This window comes from Bombyx mori, chromosome 7 (genome assembly GCF_030269925.1).
Source record: "Bombyx mori chromosome 7, ASM3026992v2".
NCBI lineage: Eukaryota > Metazoa > Arthropoda > Insecta > Lepidoptera > Bombycidae > Bombyx > Bombyx mori.
The window spans coordinates 7,546,641-7,569,024 of NC_085113.1; the positions used below are offsets into that span (position 1 = coordinate 7,546,641).

Genomic DNA, 22,384 nt, shown 5'->3' on the forward strand with positions numbered 1-22,384 from the left:
CATATAGACATATGCTGTCGCGGACTTTTTTTTAGATCTTTTAAAGGGGAACAATTCTCTCATACATTATTTTCGCGAAAATTCAACCGTTTCCGCAGCGCACGCAGTGGAAGCTCCAAAAGGGGAAAAACCTCAATTTTGAAATACTCTTTATTGGTGCTCCGCTTGCGTTGGTCTTAGCGTGATGTTATATAGCATATAGCCTTCCTCGATAAATGCGCTATCTAACACTGAAATATTTTTTCAAATCGGACCAGTAGTTCCTGAGATTAGCGCGTTCAAACAAACAAACTCTTTAGCTTTATAATATTAGTATAGATAGATATTAATTTTTCATTTTAGAGGCAATCATTTTCACTTAATTTAGTTCCATATCGCGTTTTATAAAAGGCACATACATGCTTTTAACCTTTTTTACAAAAAACTACCATGAAAGGATGTGTTCCTTTTGCTTATCAAAAAGACGACGAATCAATCTATGGAATCAATTTATCAACGTTCAAAATGACAGTGGCAGTTTTATTTTTCGAACTGGAAAGGCAAAGGTATCAAATCATACATCATAATTCGTTTTCTCACATTTATGCATTTTCATCATTATTAAATAATTAATAAACTACCATTATTATACATTAAAACCAGAGGAAACACTGAATTAGTAAAATATAGCAATTCACACAACTTAGGCAGCGGCTTTGCTCTGCCCCTGACATAAGTGAAGTCCATCCATGGGTGACGGTAACTACTCAATTTCAGGTGGGCTGTATGCTCGTCTGCCTACGAGAGCAATAAAAATAATTAAAAAACCTCAGCATTCCCGCCAAAAAGTCTCGAATTAAAATTTTTATTAAAATCTGAAAATTTCCTAGTCATAAAGATCTTAACACCGCCCATCGCTTATAAAACTGTTCATATGTGTGATTCTTCATAAAACACTATTTGAGATGGTTCTTCATATTAATAAGTGTAGGTATTATCGTTGTTAATGGTTTGAAAATGTAAATGTGAAATAAATATACTTATTGCCTACAAGAAAATGTAAACAATAACCGAACATGAGTAATTATAAAATCCATACTGCAACGGAATTGTGGCAGGTAAATAAAAATAGAATTATCAAACATTTAAGAATGTGATAGTTCTTTTTTGCTCAAAATAATCTTTTGTTTTTAGAAAGAAACCTGTTTACCATCCATTCCAACATTTAGTCAGAACTTAGATCATATTCTAGGGAATGGTGGAGTGCAATTAGGCTCACTCACAGAGGTACTTGGTCTTCCTGGTACAGGAAAAACACAGTTGTGGTAAGAACTCAATAAGCAAGAGTTGAATGTTTGACTTCTAGCGAATATGATCAATGGATTAACACCAGTTGTATTGTTAACGTAAGAAGGATAATTTAGAAGTCTATAAACCATTAATAAGCTTGAAAATTATCCCCTTATCATTCTTAGTTCTTTCAGATGTATACAGTAGAATTTTCTTTGTAGATTTTTATTACCAATCAAAATATACCACTTTAGTTTACAGCTCTGTGCTTCAGTACAAATACCAAAAGTTTTAAGCGGATTGAATGCAGAGGCACTGTATATAGACACTAACACAAACTTTACACCAACCAGGTTTAAAGGTATTTTTTTTTGTATAATCAATTAATCGTATAATTAATATGAAAGATGAAATGGCTTATACCAATTAAGTTAGAGAGTTGACAACAAACAATTGCAAATAATTGGATAAAAAAAAAAGAAATATGCTAGATTTAGGTGTAATAAAAAAGGTCATATTTTTGGTGGGGTGTTTATTATTGTAATTACTATTATTAATTACAATAATAAACACCCCACAAAATTGCTATGTGACTCTAGCTATACTCACACTCTTCATTTCACAGTACCCAGTAGTCCCCTATTGTCCATGAACATTGTATATATTTAATAATTCTGAATGGCAATTTTTTATTTTTATTTCCTTTGTCTATGGGCATACAGCCTACCTGATGGTGAGTGGTTACCGTCGTCCATATATTTCAGCATTGCCAGGGGCAGAGCTAAGCCTCTGTCTACCGTTAAGCACTGTAAGTACTTACTCTTAAGTACTAAAGTAGAGAATAGGCAGAGAGTGTCATCTTTAATTTGGTTCCTTAGCCTATTTTTTGGTGTTATCACTTGAGTGAGTTTTTTCTTGTTTCTTTGAGTAGTACCTTAGTATGCTATTGTAGTAGTAACTTTTTTATTGTAACCGCATGCTTAATGATTTTTTTTTAATACAAAGAATAAAAATGCAATACAAAAAATGTTGTAATATTCACTTTTCTTGTAGTGCTTTTTTTAATGAATTTTATTCTGTTTAGAAATTTTAACTGCAAGCTTATTAAAATGTCAAAAGATAGAACCATCATATTTGTTCAATGAAGAAGAGGCATTGGACAGACTACATTACATTAATGCATTTGGGATTGAGAAATTTTGTGCATGTATGAACAGAATTTCAGTTTTTGTAGCAGAACATCCTAGAGTAAGTGAAAACACAATATTTTTACAATTACAATACAAGTACAATTTTAATTCCTTTGACATCGTCTAACACATTGTGGTATGAGCTCCAAATTGTTTATGCATTGTTCCAGGTTAAATTAATAGTTATTGATTCGATAACATTTCCATTCAAAGAAGGGATATCAGTGCAAAAGAGAACTGGACTGTTATTTCGTCAAATGGCTGATTTACAGAGGATAGCCATGGAAGGCCTGGTGGCAGTAAGTTGACAAAACACTTATTAAAATTACAAGAATAGGTTTCTCATTAGTCTCTTTACCAGTTTTGTTGCTGATTAACAATAGCTATTGCATAACAATAAGATATTTGGAGCCTCTTTTGTCTAATTGGTATGGAGAGTAATCCTGGATTAATCCTGACAGGTATTGATTTAAGATACCTAAAGACGCCACTAATATTTAGTGGTCACTATTTCCGCAATGATACAACAATATTGGGTAATAAAAAAAACTAGTAAATTGAATGAGACATCCATCTCATGTGCCCAATTATTATGAAATAATGAATTAACAGCAGACGGACTTTGGGTTTATCTGACAATATATATTTGAAAAAAAAAAAAACAATTTTAAATACATATTTATATAGGTAGGTACCACCATCCTACCTATTTCTGCCGTGAAGCAGTAATGCGTTTCGTTTTGAAGAGGGGGGTAGTCGTTGTAACTATACTGAGACCTTAGAATTTATATCTCAAGGTGGGTGGCGCATTTACGTTATAGATGTCTATGGGCTCCAGTAACTACTTAACACTAGGTGGGCTGTGAGCTCGTCCAACCCATCTAAGCAATAAAAAAAAATTGTGCATGGCGGCATTTTATTTATATATAAACGTACAGAGAAACGCAAACAAAAAAATTGCAACATAACGGTTTGTTTAGGAAAGGCATGTTTATAACACGCGACGGTCATGAATATGTTTTTAATTAATTATTAAATTTATCATTCGGTCCGGATCGACTTTCAAAAAATGTACTTATGTCCGGTCGCTTGAAGAATGTGATCGACCGGACGATGTAACTTTGAGGTGGCGTAGAAATTATGATAAGAAATGTTTATTTTCCCTACGACAGAACACTTATCATTAAAAATGAATCAACAGGTTAATTTTGTGCTAAATGATTTAAAGTTAAATCGATCGCAATCTTTGCAGCCAGACAACAAAGTTTTTTTTAATGCACTACAGTTGTAGGTGTTTCTACTATATTTATGTATATTAGTTCATATTATTTATTAATTTACATTGTACACCTACTCAATATTTAATATTATATCATATTTAATTACGTATTCTATAACACAGTACATACATACAGTACACAAATACGCCAAACAATCATACATTCACAACACTACTCAAAATTATATTATTTACACAAGCATAGTCGGGCGCAACCGCTAGTATGCGGCAAAGACCCCGACTATGTATAACTGCGTACGTACTGGTCGTCGCCTGCGCCACGACTCGGCCGCCGCTCGCGGCCAGTCGGGTTTGATCAACGCTACGCTAAGACTGTGTCACTCCTCGACTTACGCGTACTCTTTTGCTTCGTTACGATTTATTGCTTTTGTCTAGTTTGTATTATTGTGTTTGAACTTGCTACCGCTTTATCTGTGCCTTCTGTACTCCGTAATTTCTCCTTCTAAATATTGTTATACCGTCTATGATTGGAAATAAACTGTCCATCCAATTACGGACTCGTTATTGTGCCGCCCGGCACTGGTGACCTTACAACCACCACCGACAACCACCAACAACCAAACTGGTGACCCCGACGTGATGTGAACACGCAACCTTCTGATTCATCATCAGCGCATCAAGAACTTCGGCTACCACAATCCCCGCATTCTCGCAGATAAAAGCAAGTCATCGACAGTCGTCCCACAGCAAGCCAGCATCGCAGCCTCAACAGGACCATCGCAGCCGACTCACCGCGCTTCCTGGCCCTACGGCACGCACCTACACTGCCTCATCGCGCAGCATTCAAGCTCAGTCTCGACTCACCGCAGACTTCGAGCAGCACTGGCGAAAATCACGCAGCATTCAAGCTCAGTTTCGACTCACCGCAAACTTCGAGCATCACTGGCACTTGCAAGCTAATCTCAGCACGGACAACGATAACTAAAAATATGACACGACCTCCAGTCTCGGAGGGGAGTGATGTGGCGGGTAGCCATCATACAACGCAAGATAATTGACAGATGCCTGAATCTCGCTTACGACATTTTCAAGATAAAGCGCATATATACAAGTTCCGAACAACAACATTCGGACCGTCGGTCTACCGAGCAATATCACCCGCTCGGTGGAAGATCTTCCCTTTGTCGTATATACACTCCCCTCCTGTGGGACGACTGTCGACCTAGAAGTGATGGCCAATCTACAAGCCTCAGATGCTGAACTCCAAGACCACCTAACAGGCGAGACTTCTCTTCGCCTAGTCCAGACGAGCATACCTGGGAGTCGAGCCATTTTGTACTGCGACGTCAGCACACCGACACCCAGACCCTTCGTCCCACAACAACTGCGCCAGCAGGTTTTTGACTGCCTCCACTCGCTCAGTCACCCAGGCCCCAATGCGACAGCTAAACTCGTTGCGCAACGCTTCGTTTGGCCACTGATGCGTAAGAACTGCCGTGAATGGGCCAAGGCATGTTTGACTTGTCAGCGTGCGAAGATAACTAGACACGTTGCCTCACATTTAGGTACGCACGTTTTGCCTTCAGCGCGTTTCAGACATGTTCATTTAGACCTGATCGGCCCACTACCACCCGCTGGCGAATATCGGTATTGCCTCACAGCCGTCGATCGCTTCACACGATGGCCGGAAGCAGTGCCTATTACTGACATCACCGCTGAAACAGTAGCCAAAGCGTTCATCTCCTGTTGGGTGGCGCGATACGGTTGTCCTACCGAGATCGTTACCGATCGAGGTGGGCAATTCCAGTCGGCGTTGTTTCAACAACTGTCCAGGTCCATCGGTTTCGATCACCGGAGGACCACTGCTTACCACCCACAATGCAACGGTTTGGTTGAGCGTTTTCACCGACAGCTGAAGGCAGCCATCACCTGTCATGCTGACGTCAACTGGACCGAGTCCCTGCCGCTTGTACTCCTCGGCGTAAGAAGTGCCTTCAAAGAAGATCTTCAGTCTTCGTCGGCTGAGTTGGTTTACGGTGAGCCGCTTCGTCTACCAGGCGAATTTTTCGGCCACGATGTTGCCTACTACACCACCGACATAACCGAGTTCTCAGCACGGATGAAGTCTTTTGCCGAGAAGGTACGTCCTGTTCCACCCCAGCACCACTCCAAGCACAGAGCCTTCGTTTTCAAGGACCTAAAAACTTGTAGTCACGTATTCCTTAGGGAAGAAGTGATTCGTGGCGCATTACAGCCAGCTTACACGGGTCCACATGAAGTACTCAAGAGAGGCGCCAAAACGTTTGTTGTTCGCGTTCTGAACAAAGATATGACAGTAAGCATAGACCGCCTTAAGCCAGCTTATATACTGTCGTCCGATGTTCCAGTACTCCGAGGCAACATACCAAAACTTCCCGATTCCGACCCGGATCCAAAACCAGATCCAGGGCCTCCATACCAGCAGACGACTCGATCGGGGAGAAAAGTACGCTTTCCCGATTATTATCGACCTAAGTAGGTCTCTGGAGGGGAGTGTTGTAGGTGTTTCTACTATATTTATGTATATTAGTTCATATTATTTATTAATTTACATTGTACACCTACTCAATATTTAATATTATATCATATTTAATTACGTATTCTATAACACAGTACATACATACAGTACACAAATACGCCAAACAATCATACATTCACAACACTACTCAAAATTATATTATTTACACAAGCATAGTCGGGCGCAACCGCTAGTATGCGGCAAAGACCCCGACTATGTATAACTGCGTACGTACTGGTCGTCGCCTGCGCCACGACTTGGCCGCCGGCGCCGCTCGCGGCCAGTCGGGTTTGATCAACGCTACGCCTAACAGCCTGGCCACGGGACATTCGCCGATACGAATATTCGCGCGGTGCGAACGGCGAAGCGTCTAGCGACTAAAATAAGAGCATAGAAATGTACCTAACAAGCCACGCGCACCGGCGACCGGCGAAGCGACCGGCGGAATGTACCGAGCGAATCGCGCGGGCGACTAACGATGCGCCGGGCGAGCAAAACAAATGCATGAATAAGGACGGCGCAAGCCACGGAGTCGAGCGGTAATCGCGGCGAATAGTGCAGTGATTAAATGAGTTTAGTTGTTTTCGCCGCGAAAAATGAACGCCGAAATTTTTATATTTTTTATTTTTTATTAATTTTTTTTTTTATATTTTTAAACTCGTCGTGGCCGAACGGATAAGACGTCCGGTGTTGAGCGATGCACCGGTAGTCGAATATCAGGCGGGTACCAATTTTTGTAATGAAATACGTACTCAACAAATTTTAATGTTCACGATTGATTTCCACGGTGAAGGAATAACATCGTGTAATAAAAATGAAACCCTCAAAATTATAATTTGCGTAATTACTGGGGACCTCTTGTGAGTCCGCGCGGGTGGGTACCACCACCCTGCCTGTTTCTGCCGTGAAGTAGTAATGCGTTTCGGTTTGAAGGGTGGGGCAGCCATTGTAACTATACTTGAGACCTTAGAACTTATATCTCAAGGTGGGTGGCGCATTTACGTTGTGGATGTCTATGGGCTTCAGTAACCGCTTAACACAAGGTGGACTGTGAGCTCATCCACCCATCTAAGCAATAAAAAAAAATTAGCTGAAATACTAGCTAGACCAGCTATTTGGAAGTCTAGCCACCCAAAGTATTTCTCGTACTTCTTGTGGAATTCTCCATCTATAGGTATACTCCGATTCTTATTCAAATCATGTACTTCACAATATTTTCCAAATAATAGGTCCTGAACCAAAAAACTATTAATTTGTAAGCAATATCGAGATAATTTCGATATAGACATTTCGCTGTCGGACTTCCTTACTAGTCGCGGCAGCGAACGTGAGTACCCGTGGCCTGCAAACGGTGCTGCGCGAATGGTCGCCTCGTCCACCGCTTCGCTGTTCGCACCGCCGATCCCCGTGGCCAGGCCGTAAGACTGTGTCACTCCTCGACTTACGCGTACTCTTTTGCTTCGTTACGATTTATTGCTTTTGTCTAGTTTGTATTATTGTGTTTGAACTTGCTACCGCTTTATCTGTGCCTTCTGTACTCCGTAATTTCTCCTTCTAAATATTGTTATACCGTCTATGATTGGAAATAAACTGTCCATCCAATTACGGACTCGTTATTGTGCCGCCCGGCACTGGTGACCTTACAACCACCACCGACAACCACCAACAACCAAAACAGTGAACAAGTGCACCCAATCTTTAGGCACCTAATAATAAAATGGCCAGAACTTACATAGGTTCGCAACAATTTTTTTTATTGCCCTTGTAGGCAGACGAGCATACGGCCCACCTGAGGGTGAGTGGTTACCGTCGCCCATGGACTTCAGCAATGCCAGGGGCAGAGTCAAGCCGCGGCCTACCGCTTAATACTCTCCACAAGCCTCGTTTGAAGGAGGACATGTCATAGCGCTCGGGAAATACCGTGGAGGGGAGCTCATTCCATAGCCGGATGGTACGTGGCAAAAAAGATCTCTACAAACGCACTTTGGATGACTGCAGTGGCTCCAGGTAGTATGGATGAACTCTACTCCGGTGGCGGGCGGTGCGAAAACTCAGTTTCATTGCGTAAAAATCGCCTTATCCTACCAATTGGAATGCATTATTGCTTTTCCGCAAAAAAGTAGTTTGGATGGTACAGTTTGGATGGAAGTGTTTGTGGTATACCGAGAACATAGCAGCAGCATTAGAGATATAGCATTAACCTATTTTGAAACGTATTAAAAATATTTATGTATTATAGTTAACTAGCTGACCCGGAAAACGTTGTTTTGCCATATATAAGATTTCTAGGGAATTTCTAGTGTAGAAAAAAAAACTAATTTATTGTAAGTGTGTAAGGATGTGGTAAATGAGTGAAAGAGGCATATATCGTTGTGAACGATGAGGGAATATAAAAATAACAAAACCTCATTCAACCACACAATTGCCCATTATAACAAACAAAAAAAAATTGTCCAAAAAATAAATATTAGGGGTGGACAACCCTTATCACTTAGGGGTATGAAAAATAGATAGTAGCCGATTCACAGACCTACTGAACATGCATATAAAATTTCATAAAAATCGGTCAAACCGTTTCAAAGTATGGTAACTAACATTGTGACACGAGAATTTTATATATATCTTTTATTAGAAAACCTAAATAAATAAATAGATTGCTAATCGGGTGTTCTGCACTAACTTATAATCAACTACCTTACAACTGTAATTTTTAGGTGGTGCTGGTAAATGAGATGAGCACAAGATTGGGTTTGTCCGGTGGTGCTGTGGTGGGCTCGTTGGGCGACGCCTGGGCCCATCGTTGCAACAAACGGTTACTGTTGTCCAATCCGAGTGAATTGGGTGGAAGCAGGCTAGCACTACTACTTAAAAGTAATAACGCACCAAATTTAGTTGCAAAGTTTCAGGTGAGTTGTGTAAATTATAAAAAATCTTGTGGGAAAACAATAATCATTGTTATTTTATGTAAAATTAACATCATGATCAAATTTTAATTAAACAAAAACTGATTAATAAAAAGTCTGACTGAAAATCAAACTTTAATATTATTAAAATCACTCACGTGGATTTGAGAACCACGTATTTTTATTTGAATTATTGCGGTCTTAACTAAATCTATAGCTAAATAATTACACGTGTCGGCGGGTTTCACTCGCAGTAGATTTGTCATAAATAATAATTTACTTGAAAATTAAACTTAGTCTTGGAATACAAAAATATTTATCGTTTAGATTAGTTAAGTGATTTATTGTAGATATAGTCCTATTTCGGTTCGGGAAACCTTCCCAATACGGTATCACGTAAGATCGATAGTCGTCATTGATTGATCGTTTTGGAACTTAGCCAACATAGTTTGGGGTTTCCTAGTAAAATGTAGCACATTTTTGGGACGGCGCCAGATTACAATAACGTAATCAAAGAAACGAAAGTCAAACCGCATTCAAATCCAATTGTTTTTATTGCAGATAACAAGAGAAGGAATAAGGGATTCATAATTGAAACTAAACATCGAACATAGACAGAGTTTAATCAATAATAAATATAATGTAGATTGTAAACAATACTACAGCACCAATAAATATCTCATTTTCACAAAAATATCAAGCTATAATTTCTAAGACATATCTCATAACAGTTACACATTGAAAAGGCAGTTGCTGGAGACATTTGTAGTCTTATTATTATGCTCTTACGAAACAAGGGTGAGTAACACGCGTTTGAAGTCTCCTTTCGTATCGTCCTGCAAATTGCACATCGTACTTTGTAACTACCGTAATTCACATGCGTCAAGCGCGACAAAACAATATTATAAAAATAAACAATCGATATAATTATTATTTTTGTAGGATTTAAGCACTTAGCGTGACCAACACATGCTTGAAGTCACCCGTTAGGTCTTCCTGTAAACAAAGACCGAAAAAAATGCTATGCAGTAAAGTTAGCGGAACAAAAACGGCAATGGAAACAAAACTGGCCCATAGTTTCAAACACGCGACGTGCACACTGCGGCTTGGGTGAATGTGTGATCACAATAAATTCTTACAAAAATAGCTTACATTTATGCAATATATTCAAATGCGATACGCGTAAGTATAATGGATTACATAAGGCGTATATAACGTGACCGAGAACTCTCATTATTCGAATATTCGGTTTGCAATTAAAACTGAACTTCAAACGGGCACAATGCATGTATATTATATATCGTAACAATTATCCCAAAGAAGTCCCGTCTTAATTGTGAACTATGCGTGTATAATGCAGTATTACTCCACACAGCGCTGCAGTTATGGCGGTGGTAATACGGTGTTAACGCCTAGCGGCCTAGTAACACATTGTCGAGAGGAGGTCGCCGAGGGGACCAGCGATTTCGTCCTGAAAACAATTCGAACTACTTGTAAAACTAAGGCGTCTAGTGGCCACATGCACTGGCGCGCCTGAAGCAGTTAGAGCTACGGTGCAGAGAAAGTTATGTGACCTTGATGAGTATAAAGGAAGCAAAATATACAGATCTCCATGAATAAAATGTACATCAGATCTAACCGGTGACACGCCGAGGGAACGCTGTCTTTTAAAAAGAGATATTTATTTTCGTTGTAGTTCCTATTTTAGAAGTAGGTACAGTCGTTACCTCGAGTGTCACGTTCCTAGTGGAAATTTTAAAAGCCTAACAAAATAACGAAATTAAACTTAGAGTATTCGAGATAGGTGGTTTGTTGTCATCCCCACTCGGGACCTTATTTATCGACAAGGGTCAACAAAGCCTTCTTGTAATCTCCGGATGTGTCATCCTGCAATCAAAACGGATTCTAAGCTCCTGCGATTTATCGATACGTTAACACGATATACTCCAATTAGTATTTTTGCCGGTTAGAAAGAAATCCATAAGCACAAATTTCATATAAAATATTAAAAACCACAAGTATTGACGTATTTTCGGTCGGATTTGTCTAATCTATTCAGATCTGTATAAATAAATAGTCGATTACGATGAAAATGTGAATGTGAATGTTAGAAACATGTTTCAATGAGAGTACATAGTGCCAGCTAAGCACGTACCTAAATATGTTACAGTCTTCGAAGATATGGGGCAGTTTTATTTCATAAAATACATATTGAAATATTATAATAAAATCTGTACGTTTACTATATCATGCGATTAGTCAAACAACACAAAACATTGGAGAGGGGGTTGAGGTGGTGGGAACTAAAATGGATTCGTGATTCGTGTTTGTTAATCTGTAGTTATAAGGTTTGAAATATTTCAAATAAAACAGATCAGTATTTGCCTTTCCCAACATAAAACAAATGTAGACAGAATGATAACAAAGCTCAAGGTACATCTAAAGTCAGGTGTAGACAAGAGGGAACAACACTTACAGCGATCCAGGTCTCCAGGGACTTGCCGTACTTCTCGAGGAATGCCTGCTTGATGTCCCCTAGGTCGATCTCGGAGCGGCTCACCACGATGCGGATGAGCGTCTTGTCGTTGGTGCCGATGCCCTTCATCGAGTAGTACAGGCGCTCAGCGAAGAAACCGACCTTGCTCTTTACGCATTTGGCTACAAATCGAAATATCCTAATTACGATAAAGCATAACCTTTATTTTTTTATAAAAATATAGGTACTTTAGTGTGAAATTGTGCGGTTATATGCCAACTTGTTATTTTAATGATTGGGAATGTCAGTGATACTATTTTGAATTTGGCGTAAAAGCCCGTTCGCAGAAGCCGGAATCGCCCCCGAGGCTATTGGCGTTTAGCAGATATCGGGGTACGATCGGCTCTAATTGTGGTAATTGTCGTCTTCAGACCTCCAAACATTCAAGTCAATATTCGTTGTAGGTACTTTAGTTTATTATACAAGTTCACAGCATAGTTTACCAATTTTTCGATGAGAGATTAATAATGCTATAAAAAACTTAAGTTTCTCTAATTTCAAATCGTATTTATGAAATTTAAAAACATTGATTTTCGCGCTGCCCCACTATTGTATCATATATGCAATTGATAAATTGCCTTAGTTAAAGACAATTCACGGCTACAATGGATTTTGACTGGTAAATGTTGAACAAAAAGTTGAATGACTGAACGCAAGGTCGACAGATTTTTTCCTATCTCATAACCTCGTGCCGTGACGCGATGACTAATAAATAGCTTTATAGGTTACTCTAGAATGTTCCTAAAATGTTCTACGCATTCAATACACTAACAAGTGCAAACGATATCTAACTGCATCACACCGCACAATTTACATGATTTTATCACATACACATTTACATGTATTTAATCAATTTTCTGTCTCATTGTGCGTAAGTAGGAGATAGATTTAATAGAATTAATTTGTTTTAATACTCGTAGTAGTAGACCAAGAATAATCAATATAAAAAATAAATGAAAATTTTTGCTATTTAAAATTTTTTACTTTAAGGGAAATCGCGAGCGAACCATTCCCAACGCAAGTATCTATCAAATCATCTCTGTAAACCTAATTTGGAAGTATTTCTTTAGAGGTAAACTTTTCATAGCACAGCACCGAAATCTTAATCTTTTAAAATATGACGTATCGAATAATGTTATAGGAAAATTTCATTTGTCATAGGTTTTAAATAACGTACCTATCATAATGTTATTATTTTAATTAAAACTTCTAAGGAAAACGTCCCATACAACTAGGTCAACAAAGCCATTGGAAAATATTGCAAAAAAAAAAAAAATTTCATTGGAGTCTGAACTACACAACTATGTAAATACAGTTGTAGCATTATTAAGTTGATATTATTTGGTTTTGAAGAAATAGGTACACTTATACCGTACATAGTTGAAATATAGTCATAATTAATGTACAGTGATTACCTATTGGAGTGTATAAACATTAATACAAAATGGCTTTCAGATTTTTATTTATTTATTGCTTAGATGCTTGGACGAGCTCACAGCCCGTTTGGTGTTAAGTGGTTACTGGAACCCATAGACATCTACAACGTAAATGCGCCACCCACCTTGAGATTAAGTTCTAAGGTCTCAAGTATAGTTACAACGGCTGCCCCACCCTTCAAACCGAAACGCATTACTGCTTTCTGGTGGTGGTACCTACCCGCGCGGACTCACAAGAGGTCCTACCACCAGTAATTACGCAAATTATAATTTTACGGGTTTGATTTTTATCACACGATGTTATTCCTTCACCGTGGAACTCAATCGAGAACATTTGTCAAGTAGGTACGTATTTTATTACAAAAATTGGTATTTGCCAGCAGGATTTGAACACAGATGCATAGCTAGAGATACGAATGCACCGGACATCTTATCCTTTAAGCCACAACGAAAATATATCTTTTAAGTTAATCAAACTTACCAATAGCGAGCATGCCCTTCTCAATGCTACCAGAGAATTCTTTCTTGATCGAGTCCTCAATGTCTTTTCCGGTCAAAGCTTCGTACTCGGCGAAGATCTGCAATACACGGTAAAGTCAACCATTAACAATGCACGCGTATAAGTGCCTCCACCGCCGCCAATTATTTCCAATGAAGATTCGTTACCGAATGTGACGTCACGATCGTAATGAGTTCATAGCAAATTATAACGATGTATTTACATATTTATAATGCATGCGTATTTTTTTTTTAAATTCTTCAATGATATAAAAGTATACCGATAATAATACCCCGTGTGTGGGCTACTTGCATCCTCTGTTTCAGTAGAGGGCGATTCTGGGTTATCATTTAGGGCCATATCTCGAACGGAGACAATGTTCTGTTAACGTGGGTTTCTTCAGTAACCGAAGCGATAAAAGTAGTTGGGTTTGCCCAAGCCAAGATCGCGGGTGCAAAAGTTTAACAACCACTGATAGGTATAGCTGGAATTCCGTCCATTATGTTTTCATAAAAATTGTATTCTATGTGAATGAATGTCAATTTAATAATTCGTTTTGTAAGCATTAAAGAAAGCGTGACTTTGAAGTATACGTGAGAATAAAAGTGTACGTGCGATAGAAAACATTTTCCTTGTAAACGCAGTTTTAAAAATTCGCAACGGTTAGCATTCAAGTATATTGCGAAGGTCGAATTTTGAGTACTATAAATTAATTGCTATATTTGCGAATTTTATGATAGTTGATGATACATAAAATATACTATATCCTATATCCTATTTTGTTAGTCATGTGTCGGCTTGATTATCAATGTTGATATACTTAGTTTAGTCATCGCATACGAATACGACACTTCCTCTGGATGACGTCATTTGACCTTCAAAAATCATGACTGAATACTATGTCGGTCAAATTCTGGTACTTAATATACCTTAATCACAAATCTACCACGGTCACGTAACGAATAACTTTACTTCTGTGCGGCGATAGTTTGAAAAAGCTTATCATTCTTAGTCAGGTTGAGGGCAAACGAGCCAAAGGAAAGGCGTCAACGAGATGGTCAACTGCAAGGAGAGCAGAGCAGTTGGAGGCAGCACCCATTAGGCAGTCCACCTCCCAGCGGACCGGTATTCATGGAAATACTAGCATACGTGTGGTCGTTTTTTATTCTACCTAAGCTGAGAGCCTTGAGAGGCTATATCAGCGTAGCCTTAACTAGTAGGTGAGCTCACGGGGCTCAAACCCGACGACGTTGCTAACACGAACCCTAGCAAGAGCTGTGCTTCGCAGAATCTATCACCGGATTGGAAACGCGACCCACTGAGAAGATCCGGCAAGAAACTCAGTGGGCTGTGTCTGAGAGTTAATTTACTCGTCGAGCCCTTCGTCGCAAGCGACGGGTTCGACGAGAACGATGACCGGTGCTTGAGGTACCTAAAAGCACCGTTAGTGGATCGGGAGGATCCGAAATGACGTGTTTGGGGCGACGTCGACTGGTTTCCATACTGTCCGCAGGATCGGGAATGTAGTTACCGGCGGTCACGACGAGAGGGTTCTCGTGTCGTGCCGCTTAATCGAAGTGGGTCGATCCTCAGTAATGAGGGAAAGACATGAAGAAGTTCTGCTAAATAATAGCAAAAAAAAGTTTGTGCTAGGAATGTTTTTATCTCACCTGTCTCAGCTGCTGATAGGAGCGAGTGATAAGGATGGAGTTGAAGATTGATTCGTCGGTTCCCCATTGACCTTCACCAGCGGCGGCCAGTGCTTCAGCATCGGCTTTAGCTGAGCCTTCATCGATGCCCTGGTTTTCATCGCGATTGGCCATGCACAACGACACGCACAATCTCTTGAAGTGTCCCGACGTGTCGCCTTTTAAGTCCGATTCCAGGCTCTTGCCGTACACTAATAGAGAAAAACACATACTTTGAAATCGAACTTTTGGTCTAAAGATTTTTTTATTTTTTTTATTGCTTAGATGGTTGGACGAGCTCACAGCCCACCTGGTGTTAAGTGGTTACTGGAGTCCATAGACATCTACAACGTAAATGCGCCACCCACCTTGCGATATAAGTTCTAAAGTCTCAAGTATAGTTACAACGGCTGCCCTACCCTTCAAACCGAAACGCATTACTGCTTCACGGCAGAAATAGGCAGGGCGATGGTACCTACCCATGCGGACTTACAAGAGGTTCTACCACCAGTAAAGATTAGTATTGTTCAGAAACAAGCGAATAATTCTCATTAGTTCTATCGCTTTAGTAATTAAAATTAAAGTTTCGTTGATGGTAGTATTCAAGATGTAGCAATCTTTGATGTTGCAGTTATAGGAACAAAATGTATAATAAATTCAGGATCAAACATTATTATAAAGTTAAAACATCATATTCCAAGAGGTCAGGGCTCAAATATTGATTAAAAGCCACAGTAATTCCCCGGTGTCTGACGAGCCCTTATTCCCGTCACGAATGATGACCTCATTTAATGCAAATAACTCGTCGGCCCGCCGCCTCATCGTCGATGTGTTTGGAAAACATGTTTTTATTTGTCCAAAGTTGGATTGCATGGAGGTACAGGTAGGTAGGTAGGTACCTACGTGGAATGAGACTTGGATTTTTGTTTCTATCAAAGAATGCAGTTCTTAACCAGATATTGTTAAGAAAAGCTTTGAAATAAAACATATCAAGTTAATTTAAAATTAGATATGCCTTAATCGAGAGATTCTTCTAGTTTTATATCATGATAATAAATTCATTATTAAGAAGATAAGCTTGCGCGTTCTTGTTATATAAGTATTGTAAGGAATGTTACTAAAACAACAATAATAGTTTTTTTTTTTTCTATAAGATCTGCATGATTAATTATAATTAGAACTGTAAAAATATTGTATAGCTGGATAACTCACGTTGTTCGTAAAATGCGGATATGGTACGGATACCATAGTTGGAAAGCGTGCACAGGATCTCGATGATGGCTTCTTCGTCGGTTCCAATTCCTGAGACAGCATCGTGGAGCTCCTTAGCGTAGAAGTGGGGCAGGGGAGTCATCAATGCGACGATGACATTTTCCAAGTTGCCGGTGAGTTCACTCTTGAGTTCGCTAATCAAGTCCTGTCAGCAACGCCAGGAAGAGAATCATTAGTTTAAAAGAAACATGAATTATTGTTGTCCATGTTATTTAAGAAACTTTTCAGAAATTTTTACACATTAAAGGAAATTATTTTTCGCGACACACATAAATGATAATACCATAATAACGAAGGTCATAAGATTAATGCTTATTGTTATTAATATTCGACAAAAATACGTACGTAAGAAAGGTAACGGATAGTTTCAAATCAATTACATTATTGACCACTGATGACATGTATTAATACGCGAAGAAGAGAAATTCAATGATATCGGAGTGAGGTGAAAAAAATTGACTCATTTATTTATATACTTATTGAAAGTGTACACAACAGTGTTTAAGTCAAACAATAAAAAACATTTTTTTTTCTATCTATGCTGATAGCTTTGAGAGGATATTTCAGCGTTTTCCTAGCGTGTAGGTAAGCTCTCGGGACTCAAACAGGAGGTGTTGTTAACACTGGCCCCAGCAAGAGCAGTGCTTCGCAGAATCTACCACCGGATCGGAAACGAGACCCACTGAGAATCCGGAAGATCCAGCGAGAAACTCAGTGGGCTGTGTCTATGGGTTAATTTACTCGCAGAGCCCTTCGTCGCAAGCGACGGGTTCGGCGAGGACGGTGACCGGGGCTTGAGGTACCTAAAAGCACTGTTAATGGATCGGGAGGATCCGTAATCACGAATAAGTATTTAAGATCTACCCGTCGCAGAAGTAGATCTACGTATTAACTATGAGATTTCAAGACGCAACAATTCCAAAAGGTCTCCGCAGACATCATATTTACGCTCTCCTGTCTATGAAAAAAACTAATAGTATTAAGCACTATTAATTGCTTTCATAGATAGAAGAGTTTTCTTTTCTTTCAATCAAGTTGACTATCTTAACTATATAATTTTTACAATTTCATTTTCGGTTACAGACTATAATTTGTAGTAAAGGTTGTTTATAATTTAGATTCAAATAAAATTATTAACAAGGTACACCATATATAACTAGTTACAGCCAGAAAATTAGAGTAGAATTTGAGATATTGTACACTATAATACAATCACAGTGGTATCGGAACAATAACCGTTATTGCTACCGCGCCATTTTTGTTTTTTTTTTAAACTCTTCGTTCCGAAATCATGTTATAAAGCTCAAAATTTACAAACTAGTTGGTTACCCATAAAATAAACAGTTTAATTCTAAATTTAACGTTCTATTTTTTCCCGCATTAAAAATAAACAAGCAGGTAAATTTTACTATAACCCTCTGCACGATAAACAGCCTAATGGAATTAGGTTAATGTGAGCCACACAATGAAACTACTCATGCAGGTGTGGAACGTAATAACTTGTTCGTTTTATGGACTTCATATTTAAAAAAGTTCAATATTAATTCGGGGCATATCGAAAAAAACATTAATTTGTTAATTAAAATTATCTCTCACGTGTTCGCTATCCAATTATTAATATTAAAAACACATACCTACATATAGTTAACGAGTAGGTTTGTTAGTAATGTTTTTCATGCTTTCAGTTTAAGTTCGTATTTGGCACATAGCTCAAGATATAAAGGTAAGGCTCAAGGTATAAGCCAACTATAACGTAATGTAAACAATTGTAACTGATTAGATAAGTAAGTAAAATATTCCATATTAGAAATTATGTTGATGAATTTCAGTTTCATTCCGATTTAAAGCTCTTGTATAATGGCTAATAAATTATTAAAATTTACTAGAATAGGTACGTTTTATTTACGATTGGAATTGTTTATTACTATTCTAGTAAGTTTACGGCTGCACCGCCTCACATCGTTCCGGAGAGTAAATATATATCATGTCCATTTCCTGGAACTGGCGTTCAATTACCGTGTTCATTGTTCACAGAATTAGTTTTTTATATTTTTCCCTAAGACAAGGTTTTCCTTAAAATAGGGAAAGAGTAGTATTCAGTGGCAAGACCCGTCATTTTTAATTTAAGGCAACGGTAGCCGCTTACGGAGCGAAAGAAAATAGCAAGTTAGGTACCTAAACATTTCCAGAGTCTCAAGACAAATTAGACAAAGCGTAAAAGTTTCTGTCGAGAACGGTATGTAGGTATCGAAAAAATTAGCTCAATAACTTTGAAATGAATCAACAATGACTCAATGATGGTACGCTGATTGAAAGCAAGGTTACTGGTTAAAAATTCACAGTTTTAAAACGAAACAGTTTTGAATTAATAAGCTTAATGTTATGACGGTAACGCAGCCCAAATATTTAACAAAGCCGTTTAATAATGGTATCTAATAGTTAGGGCAGAATTAAGTAGGACACAGAGGTGGTTGGTTACCTATTTTCCTGTTAATAGAAGTTAATTGCGAAAAGAACATTTCACTAATAATTTATTACTAATTATTTTTATGTACATACAATATATGTTTTAATTTTTGATTGAATTTAACAGACCCGTTCTTATCATGGTTATATATACTATGTACGAGTGTTATGCTATTAAAGTTTTATCTTTGATTAGTATTTTTCCCGTTACGTTTCCCGGTAAGCATTACAAACTTGTACCTACAGAGTTTAATATTAATAATAATCGAAGTTGTCCGCGGTGTGTCTGACACAGGGATAACTACGTGAAATAGTTATGAGTCAAGATTTTCCAGGTTGAGCCCCGTGAGCTCACTTACCGAACCGTGCATAGCTGGAATAGTCGAAGCTACTAGCAAATATGTACAAAAAAAACACGTTGCTATCGTCTATGCAATGAAGTAATGTAGGCAGCGACTTGGCTCTGTCCCTCGCATTGCTGACGTCCATGGGCGAGAGTAACCACTCATCATCAGGTGGGCCGTTCGCTCGTCGGCATACAAAGTCAATAAAAAGCGACCTTCGAGCTAATGAAAGAATTTATTATTTCGGTAACATGAACTTTACTGATATCGTTGAAATGCTGTTAGCTAATATTACTGAAGACTTTTTTTAAATAGTTCGCAATTCTTTTTAATGAGAACACAATTGAATACTCCTGTTTTTTTATTAATTGTTAATTTTAAAAATATCTATGAAGCAATACCTTATTCTACAAAGATTACAATTAGAACGATTGTTGAATAGAAATAGTGTACCCTAAATTTCAATGAACTGAGTTACTCACCTTGCCATAGTTAGTCTTGAAGGTCTCCGCGATCTCGAGGCGTTGCACGATGCCGCGGCGGCAGAGCACGTCGATGATAGCCTTCTCATCGGTGCCGAAGCCCTTCATAGCCTTGCGAAGGGTCTCGGCATCCGCGGCCGGGTCGAACGGCTCCGCGGGGTACACCGTGGGGGTGCACTAAACACAACATTCTATATTTAGGACTTTGTGAATATGCCGGATAATATGCAGATGTGTTTTACCTACACATTACACTTTATTTGGAATTTGTTAAACTTAGCATTTTTTATATTTACCGTTGTTAGTATGATTGCTTCGTGGCAGAAATAGGCAGGGCGGTGATACCTACACATGCGGGCTTACAATACGTCCTACCAACATTAAAAAGTAAAGTTGTATCAATCTTGATATAACAAGATTTATTATCTTTCGGAGGTAGTCAAAAATATCACATTAGATCTGCTTAAGACTATTTTTCGGATATGATCTGGTGGTAGGACGCCTTGTGAGTCCGCACGGGTTACCATCACCGTGCCTATTTCTGTTGTGAAGCAGTAATGCGTTTCAGTTTGAAGGGTGGGGCAGCCGTTGTACTCTTAAATCGGAGGTGGCATTTACGTTGTTGATGCCTACAAGCGCCGGTGACCACTTAAAATCAGATGGGCCGTGAGCTCGTCCACCTATCTTAACACCAGGACACCAATCTAAGCAATAAAAAAATCTCTTGTTTTTTTGTTTACATAACTTTCTTTTAGGTGTAAGGTGTTCCCTAAACTATGGGAGCTGATTGATCGATTTAATCACTCCTTTAAATTAAATATATAAATAAATTCGATCTACAATCACAATACTGTTCTTATAGATATTAGAAATTTAGTAGGACGATAGCGCACTAACAACCTAAAGCGTTCGTGACCTAAATAAAATACATCATAAGGGATGGGTTCAATTAAGCTACACATATACATACATATAACATGAATGACAAAACTATGTTACATATAAATATAAAGTGTCATGGCGTACCAAGAGATTTTCAGATATTCTGAACCACCGAAAGTTAATTAAGGTTAGGTGTGAATTTGGGCTAGGTGGATATTTAGCCATAGTTAACTAACTAACTTATCAGTAAGTTAATTTTGTTATTCGTTTTAATCTTGATTAAATCATTTACCGGTCGCTGTAAACAACCTTGTGGTTTGCGCCTAAAAGATGACATCATCTCGTGAGAAGGTTTAGAATATATAGTTGCTATGTAGGTAGAGCTTTCCAAATGATTCTGTAGGTGGAACTTACCTTGTAAGGGTAGTATTGTTGTCCGCTCATGTTGAGATTCCTGGGAAAATGCAAAGCGAACATTTTATTTATATATCACAAATTGAACCGGCTTTTGCAACCATTACCGCAATCTAAAACATTGGCGTACCGGCGAAACTTAATTGCTTATTTACCGAATTCAATAGTAATTTGGTTGTTAAATATTTACCGCTTTGTATATTTGTATTTAAATTCAAAATATATTATTAATCAGAAAGATAAAAGAAGAAAAATCTACGTACTTTTGTTTAACAGCGACACACCCAACCACACAAGACCGGAGAGAATTCCGAAATCCGAAATATACCGTAGGCGAAGCGAGTCGATTGCAACTTGTGAAACGAACCGTCTCGTTTTTATTCGCCCTCTCTTTCGAATCAGATGCCTCAAACATTTGGTCACTTTATAAAAGGTGTGATTATCTGCCAATACTAATAACTATTTTTTTTTAATAATTCTTATTATTTTATTACATAGTTATGAAGTTCAGTAAATCAGACGCATTATGATATTATTATGAAAATAGAGAAAAATTAATAAAATGTAGTATTTCTATCCTTTTGATAATGAAAACCTATATTTTAATGTAAATATTTATAGCCTTCAAATGCAAATCATTGAACCAAAACGGACGAAGTAAAAGAAACATTAAAAGAAGAAATAGAAAATGTTCCTCCTTTAGGCACCTTGTAATAAAAATACTACTGGAGATATTGGTAGTCGATACTGGAGATTGATGTCATGCAGGAGGCCGGTCAAAAAACTTAGGCTAATTCCCTATGCAGCATGAGAAGGGGACGTACTGTGCTGAAACCACATTATGTAGAATAAGGGCAAGAGAAGAAAGTCAGTTTATTTCAAATAAGTCGTCGTGGCCTAAAGAATAAGACGTTCGATGCATTCGTATTTAGCAATGCTACGGTGTTCGAATTCCACAGGCGGGTATCAATTTTTTGATGAAATATGTATTTAACAAATGTTCACGATTGACTTCCACAGTTAAGGAATATCATCGGGTAATAAAAATCAAACCCGCAAAATTATAATTTGCGTAATTACTAGTGGTAATTACTATTTCTGCCGTGAAGCAGTAATGCGTTTCGCTTTGAAAGGTGGGGCAGCCGTTGTAACTATACCTGAGACCTTAGAACTTATATCTCAAGGTGAGTGGCGCATTTACGTTGT

The 22,384-nt window shown here is 38.3% G+C and overlaps 2 protein-coding genes across 5 annotated transcripts; one reads left to right on the forward strand and one right to left on the reverse strand.

The window, feature by feature from the left end:
* The first annotated feature begins 335 nt into the window (after positions 1-335).
* On the forward strand, positions 336-9,853 carry LOC101746445 (DNA repair protein RAD51 homolog 3). The gene is made up of 7 exons (XM_038011912.2): positions 336-1,097; positions 1,174-1,304; positions 1,524-1,630; positions 2,354-2,517; positions 2,630-2,758; positions 8,971-9,162; positions 9,721-9,853. Exons 1-7 carry the CDS (start codon positions 1,056-1,058, stop codon positions 9,748-9,750), a joined length of 795 nt encoding a protein of 264 aa, XP_037867840.1. The 5' UTR covers positions 336-1,055; the 3' UTR covers positions 9,751-9,853.
* On the reverse strand, positions 9,764-21,616 carry AnnIX (Annexin IX). 4 transcript variants are annotated; one of them, NM_001112667.1, is given in 8 exon segments: positions 9,764-10,155; positions 11,636-11,817; positions 13,613-13,709; positions 15,301-15,530; positions 16,531-16,735; positions 19,883-20,059; positions 21,179-21,218; positions 21,442-21,494. In NM_001112667.1, coding segments are annotated over 7 exon segments (972 nt in total). In that variant the 5' UTR covers positions 21,209-21,218; positions 21,442-21,494; the 3' UTR covers positions 9,764-10,104.
* Between the last annotated feature and the right edge of the window lie 768 nt (positions 21,617-22,384).